Below are 13270 nucleotides of genomic sequence, written 5' to 3'. Positions count from 1 at the left end.
GAATATGGAGGTAAGGGCCCTTTATTAGTGAATTTGAGGACAGGTAGTATATGCAAAGATGGTATAGAGAACTCCACATGGTGAATATCAATTGCTTATTGAGGCTGACTGTTCTGTAAGTCAGATCAAGATAAATTAAAAAAGAAACAGCCTTATACTTTTATACAAGTTACACTTTAATTTTCTTTAATTACAAGCTTCACTTTTTGTAACTTTCTACCACTGATTTTTCACTCAAATGATTTCACCAAGTATATAATGACCACAGTATTTGGGCTTGGCAACTTAAAATTTGAAACAGCCACATATATTTCAAGTAGGTTATTGTATTGTCTGTACAGTTCATAGGTACTTGTAGAATTGCATCTCTTACCTGACTTCGACCCCACAGAGGGTGCCGCATGATGTTAATTACTGGGCTCAAACAGCTTAGTCCACTGTGGTCACCATAATAACCATATCTGGTGTAGTTCAGATTCTTAGCTCTTACTTCTATTCCAACTGCTTCTGAGATATTTCTCATTAGAGATGGACTGAAATGAAAGACTATGTTGAAAGTTCGTGGATTTTAAAATGACCATATAAGTAAATGTCATTTAAATTAACCATATAACTAAATGTCATTTAAAACGACCATATAACTAAATGTCATTTAAACACAGTCTCAATCTTCACAGGGAGCAACCATTTAAATTTTGACCTACTCTTTTTGTAAGTAAAATTTGGATTACTTGCATGAAATTTCACTTGCTAAACAATGCTTTTTAGTTGCCCATGATAGCTGGGTTAAGGAATTATCATCCTTTATCTCCATAAATGACACCTGTACTTCTATCAATATATATATATATATATATATATATATATATATATATATATATATATATATATATATATATATATATATATAAGTAATGAACTGGATCTATTCCTACATGGTCAAAGAATCAAACTTCAAATGTTGGGATATGACTGGATGTGGTCTATAAATAAGTATAAGGCAAAATAAAATATGTGTATTTCCAGTCAGCTGACCATCCCAGTTTTTTCCTGCTGACCTTTGCACTTCCCCCAAAACCCTCTGTAAAAAATGTTCAAAACAAATATCAAAACCAAAATCTTCCCGAAATTGCTTTGAATTTATTTGTGCATCTAACTGAGCTGGTTTAGCCCAGTACTTGAAGTGCTTACTACATTATATAAACTAATCATTATAAAATATATTATGTTTGAAAAATCACCAAAATAATATTTATACTGACTCTGCTAAAATTTCCTGCTAAAATGAAACAAACGTTAATTCAGTTTCTAATACAATATTTATTTATATATTAACATCAACTCAAAACAATAACTGTATTTCACCACATGACTCAAGGATGACGTGCCAAGCACTCTTAGTATTTTTCAGCATACTCAGTGCAGAACAAGCATTTAGTCTTGGTCTCTTCACTTGATTATTTTTACAATCACACTCTCTTGTTATCATCCATAGCCTGCAATCACACTCTCTTGTTATCATCCATAGGCTGCAATCACACTCTCTTTTTATCATCCATTGGCTGCAATCACACTCTCTTGTTATCATCCATAGGTTGCAATCACACTCTCTTGTTATCATCCATAGGCTGCAATCACACTCTCTTGTTATCATCCATAGGCTGTAATCACACTCTCTTTTTATCATCCATAGGCTGCAATCACACTCTCTTTTTATCATCCATAGGCTGCAATCACACTCTCTTGTTATCATCCATAGGCTGCAATCACACTCTCTTGTTATCATCCATAGGCTGCAATCACACTCTCTTGTTATCATCCATAGGCTGCAATCACACTCCCTTGTTATCATCCAATTTGGTACAGGCTGCAATCACACTCTCTTGTTATCATCCAGTTTGGTACAGGCTGCAATCACACTCTCTTGTTATCATCCATAGGCTGCAATCACACTCTCTTGTTATCATCCAGTTAGGTACAGGATGCAATCACATTCTCTTGTTATCATCCAATTTGGTACAGGCTGCAATCACACTCTCATGTTATCATCCAATTTGGAACAGGCTGCAATCACACTCTCTTGTTATCATCCAATTTGGTACAGGCTGCAATCACTCTTGTTATCATCCAATTTTTGGTACAGGCTGCAATCACACTCTCTTGTTATCATCCACAGGCTGCAATCACACTATCTTGTTATCATCCATAGGCTGCAATCACACTCCCTTATTATCATCCAATTTGGTATAGGCTGCAATCACATTCTCTTGTTATCATCCAATTTGGTACAGGCTTCAGTCACATTCCATTGATGTCATCCATAGGCTGCAATCACACTCTCTTATTATCATCCATTTTGGTATAGGCTGCAATCACACTCTCTTGTTATCATCCAATTTGGTACAGGCTGCAATCACACTCTCTTGTTATCATCCAAATTGGTATAGGCTGCAATCACACTCTCTTGTTGTCATCCATAGGCTGTAAGCACACTCCCTTATTATCATCCAATCTGGTATAAGCTGCAATCACACTCTCTTGTTATCATCCAATTTGGACAGGCTGCAATCACACTCTCTTGTTATCATCCAATTTGGTACAGGCTGCAATCACACTCTCTTGTTGTCATCCATAGGCTGTAAGCACACTCCCTTATTATCATCCAATCTGGTATAAGCTGCAATCACACTCTCTTGTTATCATCCAATTTGGACAGGCTGCAATCACACTCTCTTGTTATCATCCAATTTGGTACAGGCTGCAATCACACTCCCTTGTTATCATCCAATCTGGTATAGGCTGCAATCACACTCTCTTGTTATCATCCAATTTTGTACAGGCTGCAATCACACTTTCTTGTTATCATCCTATTTGGTATCGGCTGCAATCACACTCTCTTGTTATCATCCAATTTTGTACAGGCTGCAATCACACTTTCTTGTTATCATCCTATTTGGTACAGGCTGCAATCACACTCTCTTGTTATCATCCAATTTGGTACAGGCTGCAATCACACTCTCTTGTTATCATCCAAATTGGTATAGGCTGCAATCACACTCTCTTGTTATCATCCAAATTGGTACAGGCTGCAATCACACTCCCTTGTTATCATCCAATCTGGTATAAGCTGCAATCACACTCTCTTGTTATCATCCAATTTGGACAGGCTGCAATCACACTCTCTTGTTATCATCCAATTTGGTACAGGCTGAAATTACACTCTCTTGTTATCATCCAATTTGGTACAGGCTGCAATCACACTCCCTTGTTATCATCCAATCTGGTATAGGCTGCAATCACACTCTCTTGTTATCATCCAATTTTGTACAGGCTGCAATCACACTTTCTTGTTATCATCCTATTTGGTACCAGCTGCAATCACACTCTCTTGTTATCATCCAATTTTGTACAGGCTGCAATCACACTTTCTTGTTATCATCCTATTTGGTACAGGCTGCAATCACACTCTCTTGTTATCATCCAAATTGGTACAGGCTGCAATCACACTCCCTTGCTATCATCCAATTTGGTACAGGCTGCAATCACACTCTCTTGTTGTCATCCATAGGCTGCAATCACACTCCCTTATTATCATCCAATTTGGTACAGGCTGCAATCATACACTCTTGCTATCATCCACATTAGTATAGGCTGCAATCACACTCTCTTGTTATCATCCAATTTTGTACAGGCTGCAATTACACTCTCGTTATCATCCAATTTGGTACAGGCTGCAATTACACTCTCTTATTATCATCCAATCTGGTATAGGCTGCAATCAAACTCTCTTGTTATCATCCAATTTTGTACAGGCTGCAATCACACTCTCTTGTTATCATTCTATTTGGTACAGGCTGCAATCATACTCTCTTGTTATCATCCAATTTGGTACAGGCTGCAATTACACTCTCTTGTTATCATCCAAATTGGTATAGGCTGCAATCACACTCTCTTGTTATCACCCAAATTCGTACAGGCTGCAATCACACTCCCTTGTTATCATCCAATTTGGTACAAGCTGCAATCACACTCTCTTGTTGTCATCCATAGGCTGCAATCACACTCCCTTATTATCATCCAATCTGGTATAGGCTGCAATCACACTCTCTTGTTATCATCCAATTTGGTGCTGGCTGCAATCAAACTCTCTTGTTATCATCCAATTTTGTACAGGCTGCAATCACACTCTCTTGTTATCATTCTATTTGGTACAGGCAGCAATCACACTCTCTTGTTATCATCCAATTTGGTACAAGCTGCAATTACACTCTCTTGTTATCATCCAAATTGGTATAGGCTGCAATCACACTCTCTTGTTATCACCCAAATTCGTACAGGCTGCAATCACACTCCCTTGTTATCATCCAATTTGGTACAAGCTGCAATCACACTCTCTTGTTGTCATCCATAGGCTGCAATCACACTCCCTTATTATCATCCAATCTGGTATAGGCTGCAATCACACTCTCTTGTTATCATCCAATTTGGTACTGGCTGCAATCAAACTCTCTTGTTATCATCCAATTTTGTACAGGCTGCAATCACACTCTCTTGTTATCATTCTATTTGGTACAGGCAGCAATCACACTCTCTTGTTATCATCCAATTTGGTACAAGCTGCAATTACACTCTCTTGTTATCATCCAAATTGGTATAGGCTGCAATCACACTCTCTTGTTATCATCCAAATTCGTACAGGCTGCAATCACACTCCCTTGTTATCATCCAATTTGGTACAAGCTGCAATCACACTCTCTTGTTGTCATCCACAGGCTGCAATCACACTCCCTTATTATCATCCAATCTGGTATAGGCTGCAATCACACTCTCTTGTTATCATCCAATTTGGTACAGGCTGCAATCACACTCTCTTGCTATCATCCACATTGGTATAGGCTGCAATCACACTCTCTTGCTCTCATCCAATTTGGTACAGGCTGCAATTACACTCTCTTGTTATCATCCAATTTGGTACAGGCTGCAATCACACTCTCTTGTCATCATCCAATTTTGTACCAGCTGCAATCACACTCTCTTGTTATCATCCTATTTGGTACAGGCTGCAATCACACTCTCTTGTTATCATCCATAGGCTGCAATCACACTCCCTTATTATCATCCAATCTGGTATAGGCTGCAATCACACTCTCTTGTTATCATCCAATTTGGTACAGGCTGCAATCACACTCTCTTGCTATCATCCACATTGGTATAGGCTGCAATCACACTCTCTTGCTATCATCCAATTTGGTACAGGCTGCAATTACACTCTCTTGTTATCATCCAATTTGTTACAGGCTGCAATCACACTCTCTTGTCATCATCCAATTTTGTACCAGCTGCAATCACACTCTCTTGTTATCATCCTATTTGGTACAGGCTGCAATCACACTCTCTTGTTATCATCCTATTTGGTACAGGCTACAATCACACTCTCTTGTTATCATCCAAATTGGTATAGGCTGCAATCACACTCTCTTGTTATCATCCAATTTGGTACAGGCTGCAATCACACTCTCTTGTCATCATCCAATTTTGTACCAGCTGCAATCACACTCTCTTGTTATCATCCTATTTGGTACAGGCTGCAATCACACTCTCTTGTTATCATCCTATTTGGTACAGGCTACAATCACACTCTCTTGCTATCATCCACATTGGTATAGGCTGCAATCACACTCTCTTGCTATCATCCAATTTGGTACAGGCTGCAATTACACTCTTTTGTTATCATCCAATTTGGTACAGGCTGCAATCACACTCTCTTGTCATCATCCAATTTTGTACCAGCTGCAATCACACTCTCTTGATATCATCCTATTTGGTACAGGCTGCAATCACACTCTCTTGTTATCATCCTATTTGGTACAGGCTACAATCACACTCTCTTGTTATCATCCAAATTGGTATAGGCTGCAATCACACTCTCTTGTTATCATCCAATTTGGTACAGGCTGCAATCACACTCTCTTGTTATCATTCAATTTGGTACATGCTGCAATCACACTCTCTTGTTATCATCCAAATTGGTATAGGCTGCAATCACACTCTCTTGTTATCATCCTTTTTTTGGTACAGGCTGCAATCAATCTCTCTTATTATCATCCAGTTTGGTACAGGCTGCAATCACACTCTCTTGTTATCATCCAATTTGGTACAGGCTGCAGTCACACTCTCTTGTTATCATCCTATTTGGTACAGGCTACAATCACACTCTCTTGTTATCATCTAATTCAGTACAGGCTGTGCACATTGAAATTTTCCACATTTACAACTGTCACCTTACAGCGCACTTAATGTTTATACAAAGATATAAATATAAAAACACATTGTTCTATATAATTCTGAGGTATTCATTAAATCTGCAAACATGACCATTTACGAATGGTCAATATTAGTCCGAGACCCTATACTTTTTATCATCATCAGTTATAAAATTCAGTGCCATGGATCAATACACCAGGATAGTGAAGACTGCTTTGACAGAAATCACTCTAACTTACTTCAACACATCCATTTTTACACCATTGGCTGTACTTTGGTAAGTGCACACAGTATGCTGGTACTCAATTAATATAAGAAATTAACCATCAACAGGTATGCCAACTCACAACCACTTCTTAACTGATCATTAGTAATTTCCCTTGTTCAGAGCATAAATATCTTAAGAGTTTGACATTTTTGGCAATATCACACTGCCTACATCAATAATTAATGTTGATCATGTGACCTATAATGGTCATGTAATACAAGGAGATTAGTGTAGATGGGTGGTAATTCAAGCCCCTCATCCCTGTTTAGTGTTGACCTCTGCTGTCATATTTTGATTGCCTCCACCTTCTTTTTCCATATATTGTCCTCTGATATGATCACCTTGGTTTAACTGGGGATGATAGAATGTTCCATATTCCTACCATGTTCATGTATAATCTATGACTCTCTGCTGATGTGTTCCTTAATCTTGGTTTCTAACACTCTGCCTGTATCCCTGATGTAATCTTTCTCACAATCATTACATTTGAGATAATAATCTATATTTTTTTTTAATTTTTAGTTTTGTCCTTATATGTGTAAACTGTTGTCTTAAAGAGTTGTATGGTTTGTGATATATGTTTCTCCATTGTTGTCTGAATACTCTGGCTACGACTTCAGATGTACCACGGATATATGGAGTGCCAATGTTGGTTCTATTTAGGCTACTCCTGGTTTTGTGGTTTTTTTTCTTGCTTTTCTGGAAGTTTGAAAATCCACTCTGGATTGCCATTTACCATTTGATTTCATGTGCCCTACTTCCAATTAATCTTCCTCATCAGTGACTAGGGAGTTAGCTCTGTGCATTAAAGATCTTACTAGTGACCTCTTGTGTTCCAGATGGTGATTGGACAAAAAGTTCAGGTACAGGTTGGTTTTGGTTGGTTTTCTATACACAGTGACTTTGGCTGATCCATCATCATTAACATGTATATTCTTGGACACATGTACACATATAAATGATGATGGATGAATCCGAGTCTACAAATGATGGTTCTTCCTGTGAATGATGTCATATACCAAATATGGCTATTCAATATGGTCTTTTTCTGGAATTTTGTAATATGTGACAGTTAATACATGCAGTTGTTGACAGTGGAAACAATGGCTTTTGTTAGTGATTAAGAATCATAAGTATCATGTTTATCAGAGGATGAAATTGATGACATTGATTTAAGAAGTGTTAGCAGCAATATCATCTATGTCCATTCTGTCAGAAATAGAGATATAATCAGATGATGAAGAGAGTACAGTGTGGATAAGAAAGCCATGTGCTCTGCAGGTCACCGAGTTCATTGAAAGCATTGTCCTAGTTTTGTTTTGGATATGAGGGAAAAAAACTGGTAGATTTCTTATTTGAAATATTTTCCCCTGGTATTGAATGAAAGAATTGAGGCTAAAACTAGGAGCTATGGGGCAAAATGGTTGAAAGATTGTAAAGAGCTGCATGATGATGAAGTTGGAAAATAAAGAGACAGCATGAGGTGTCCATAATGTGCAAGCAATGTGATTTTTGACTTTGTGTAAAACAAAACTGGTTTTACAAATATCACCAACAGCAAATTAAGAACTGATAGAACATAATGATCACTTAAACATTTATAAACAATTATATGTACAGATCTGACATATAACTGTATAAAATAATGACAAAGTATAGTGTTACAAATAGTGTGTTCAATGCTCAGTTCGAGTTTTTCATCAGCCTAGTGGATGTTAGTGGCAAGAGAGTCACAGAGACAAAAGGTAGTTATATCTTTTACATATGCATGGTTTTAGTATATAAAATAGTAAATTATAAGGAAAATAATTAAAAACAATTGGCCCACATCCCCAAATCATCAACTAAAAGTTATCATTTGGCCACAGCAGCATTATGCTCTGGTAGTCAGCCAGCAAATAAGCTGCAGTAGTGACACCAGCTGGTAGTCAGCCCACAAATAAGCTGGTAGTCAGCAAACAAATAAGCTAGTAGTCAGCCTACAAATAAGCTGCAGTAGTGACACCAGCTGGTAGTCAGCCAACAAATAAGCTGCAGTAGTGACACCAGCTGGTAGTCAGCCAACAAATAAGCTGCAGTAGTGACACCAGCATCTCGGCAGAGCAGTGAACCCCTACTGCGGCACTAGTAGTTAAATAGTCAGAGAAGCCGAGTTTGGATTTCCATGGCTACCACCAACTTTCAGCAACTGTAATCACGCTGACCAGAGTTATAAAAAACTACTTGACTGCACTTGGATACACTAAGGAAATAGGCATTACAGTAAGTATAGTACTTCTAAAGCAAATGAACTTAAATCTGAGCAACAGGGTCAACATGAGCTGCCAACTTGGACATTGTTGAAAATTTTGGTCTCAGTTCCCTTATTAGGCATGATTTACCTCAAAACACCCAATCACTACCATAATATACCTGAATACTGCCAAAATACACCCAAATACTACCCAAATACACCTGAATACTGCCCAAATACTCTCAAATACGGTCCAATCACTATCATAATACACCTGAATACTGCCAAAATACACCCAAACACTCCCCAAATACACCTGAATACTGTCCAAATACTCTCAAATATCAGATACAAGTATGTGATACATGTACAAGTTATTTCAATTCATTTCAAAATTAGGTTCTAGGTTAAAATGATATATATAAAATTACAATTAGAAATTCTTTGTCAAAAATGGAACAAACATACCATCTCCAATTACCATTTGCTTGGAAATTATCGGCAGAGTCTGAAAAGACATATCTGTCCCTAATTTCCATACTCAATTGCAGATATCTATATTCTAGATCTTTTCCAACTGATTCTTAGAATTTAATCTCTCTTATTATTGTATCTTTTCAATGTATATTTATATATAAAATCACAGCCACATGTTCAACTAAATTTCTATTCAGTAAAAAGAAATTTTATGTCATGATGATTATTTCTGACAGGTTTCTATAAAAAACCAATAAAACCATAATTTGGTCTAATGAACAGAATATAAAAAGAAACTAAACTGCATACGTGCAAATCAGAACGCATTGTTAACAGACCTGGCATTTAAGGAGTATAATGGAGAAGGATAAAATTTCAAGAAATTTCATGCTGCTCCGATCACTACTGTCGCTAAGTCCACTTATGTCCATTCATCTGAAGGAACATATATAAGTGCAAGTGACTGAAACAAACTGCTGGTCAAAACCAGGCCAACGGAAAAGAATAAGAGCTGAACGAACAACCACTATAAAGTACCGATAGTTCATAAACATCTTCTAACATGTACATGTACCTAATTAATTATGCATTGTTAAATAAATATGATATGGTTGTAACTGCTTTTATGGCTAGTTGTTTGACACATATGTCTGTATTTGAGAAGTAATTGTTAGTTTCATGTATTTTGCTCCTAAAATTTTAAAAGATAAAACATAATATGTTTAATCCTAATTTGAGCTTTACATTTGACTCAGTACATCAAGGTAATCACCTTTAGAGTGTTACAATTTACCAAAAAGGTAAAGCATTGTACCTTTAATTAGAACTGCTTATCCATTACAACAGAAAAATAGAAAACAACAAGCATGAGGTCATTAACTCTGCCCATGACTCAATTATGAGATAATGACTTCACAAGACATATGAGTACTATAAACCTAGTCCTACAATGGAAGACCTCGACCCTGATCTTTATGCTTTTTACTGCTTAATCAACAGTGCTGTATAGCGTGTTTTGATGTTGACTGACATTGTAATGAAAGTCAAAATTTCAAGAATATCTCACACACTTGGCAGCCCATAACAACGGTTTTCTACAAATTAAAGTCATATTGTTTTAGTCAAGACTTTACTTACCATGATGTCTTTTTTCAAATAAGTTTAAATTTTCACACAAGAGAATGGGTTGGTCTTCAAGTTTCATTGGCCTAGATCTCAGCTGGCAGGAAAGCAATTGAAGCCAGGAATACCGAAATCGAGTAAAGTCAAACTATCATTCTTTATCAAAACGAATACAAATCTATTAATATTGAAAAATGTGTTTCGATAGCTTCATTTCATTCAAGATTCTTATCATTCTTTTAAGTAAAGTCCGACTAAAACATTATAACTTTAATTTCTAGAAAAGCCTCTATATGGACTGCCAAGTGTATGAGATATTCCTCAAACTTTGACTTATTGTTGAAACAAAGATTGAAAAATGAATTCTACTTACTTCTATAACTAGTTATATTTTTATTTCCATTCATTTCCATTGCTTTCATACTTATGTTGGTTATTTTATTCTTTTTTTTAAATATATTTTGATGTAATAGGGGAACAAATGAAATCACCGGAACAAAGATAGATAATACCTAGCAAATTATAAATATTTATATCATGAACACTGAAATTTGTAAGCAAAATATCAACATGAACCTAGTTTTGGCTAGTAGTAGAATAGTGCAGATATGCTGTTATTGTTTAAACATACTGCTCACTTTCTCATGCAAGAATAATCAGATTCGTACACAAATCAATATTTAAGAATTGTACATACATGACGGAAAGTGATGAAATGTGCAGGAATAAAGCTGCTTCGGCCATCATTGGTTTCATATGAAACGGTATTTTAAGTTGAAATTTAGTAACCATTTCTTAAGTCTTAATCTTAATTAATTAATTAATTCTTCATCTTAATTCATCGTCTGTGTCAGTGTACATGTCTGTAACAGCGCTCATCTGTTTTGCCATTCGTGTTCGTTCATTCACTTTATTTTGTTTTGACCACATTTCTTTCCCCTGCTCTTAGATGTCACAATTGCAGTTGTCCTGTTGCATCAAATCACCCTTTTGGATCATTCTGGACTATTTTGCAAAAAAAATTGTATAATCTTTTGCATGTGGCAATACTAAAGTGCAAAAAGAACTTCTTTTTGTGAAAGGAGGAAATGAGGGCATATTTTTTTTATTTCTTTATCAAATTCAAGATTTTTTTTTTGTATGAAAGATAATGACAAACCATATTGACAAAAAACAGACAGTAGGCTACAACAGGTTAGAATTGCTTTCACCTGAATTGAAAAAAGACACTATAGACTGTTCTAAGTCAGGAAGTTGGTACTCTATATGAAGAATCATTGCTCTTTCCACTGAATATACGGATTGATATAATGTATCTAACTGCTAACGGGACCAAACATTATATAATTAAGTGCAGGAAAACGACCTGCCACCATCCCTTTTCGGACCATGAAAAAGGATCAATAACAGTAATGTGGACTAATGCAGTGGAAACCGAACATGAAAACTTCAATTCACAGGGGAAACCCAAGAGAGAACGGATCCCAAATCATTTTGTGCCCTGTTGGCCTTGCCAAGGCAAAGTGTTGCTAATGCAAACTACAGAAATACAGACACAAAAACAAATATGTTGGAAACTGAACCATTAAATATATATGTAACATGGCTTGTTAAAGTAAGAAATAAGTACAAAAAAACAACATATTTTTAAAAATTTCTTTATCAAATTCAATTTTTCAAAAATAAAGATGACAAAACACATTGACTATAACATAATGTAAAATGACTTGCAAAAAGAATAAATAAGAGCAAAGAAAATGCATTTTCTAGTAATGTCTTTATTACTTGTTAAAAATCCATTATTCATCTTTTTAAAGGAAAGATTAGGGCAAACGACATTAAAAAAACGTATTTACAACATACCAGTATTAGAATGTTTTGTCATATACTGGTCAGTACAAAACATGATACCTTCAAACTATATGCAAAAAGAGTGCAACATGAATATGTGTTTACTTTATTGCTTGATCAAATGGAATATATATTTTAAGAAAAACAAAAAATTATACTAAAGTAAATTCTGCATAATTTTTCAAAATATTTTTACCATACAAAATGCAAAGATCTGCCAAAAGCATTATTTTAATAACTTGCACACAAGAAAATGGCAATTACGAGAAAGAAAATATTACATAGGTTCCTTATAACTTGATCTTACATGAGAAAGGCCTTCTTTGAGTAATAACTCTGACCATTAATGAGGTACTGGGTTGATATCAATTTTCCTTTTGCTGAATGAGTTCTCGACCATTCTGCCATTTTTCTTTTCATTTTGGTTTGGTTTTCTTACCCGCTGAAGATGGTATTACCACAGTTTTAGTTCCATCCATGGAACTACAGCATTAGGGTTCGCTTTCCCAGAATTATTGAATTTGATAAAGAAATAAAGAAATTATGAGTTCCTTTCACACTTATTTCTTCCTTTCGCAAGCCTATTTACATACTGAATGTGTGTGACAACCACTTGCAAATTTGGAAACTTGGATTAAAATGCAGTTTCATTTTAAGGTATATATTTTCATCTGTTACATAATGTATTTATCTGTATCATTCTAAAAGATATATAGTAAATAGGATTTTCTGGGTTAAATTTTCAAAAAGGTCATGGAGTGGGTCTTTATGTTGACATTTAGAAATCACATTTTCATATGTGTTTAGGGTGGAAATGTGGGATATTTGTGTACACTATGAAAAACACTTTCCTTAATTAAAGGATGATCATTCTTTCTTGACATAAATTGGATTTTCGACCAGAACCAACAGGTGATCCAATGTTTACGGAAATGTTGTATCATTACCTGACACACAGAATTGGCCGACATGGTGGTATATGTGGCATATGTTTGTTTCACAATATCTAAAATGGACCACTTGCTTGGAATTGTTATAGGGATAATTTATCCAGT

General features: G+C 35.7%; 1 protein-coding gene across 1 annotated transcript in view; it reads right to left on the bottom strand.

Moving 5' to 3' along the window:
• LOC149786170 (uncharacterized) overlaps window positions 1-13270 on the bottom strand; it is a 61762-nt gene that overhangs the window by 47514 nt on the left and 978 nt on the right. The window contains exon 2 of the mRNA XM_089976523.1: window positions 374-533. Within this exon, the coding sequence (XP_089832649.1) occupies window positions 374-533 (160 nt within the window). The remainder of the gene's footprint in view (window positions 1-373; window positions 534-13270) is intronic.

This window comes from Sinohyriopsis cumingii, chromosome 12, assembly GCF_028554795.1.
Source record: "Sinohyriopsis cumingii isolate HCF-2022 chromosome 12, ASM2855479v2, whole genome shotgun sequence".
NCBI classification, from domain to species: Eukaryota; Metazoa; Mollusca; class Bivalvia; order Unionida; family Unionidae; genus Sinohyriopsis; species Sinohyriopsis cumingii.
This window is presented reverse-complemented; position numbering and strand designations above follow the sequence as displayed.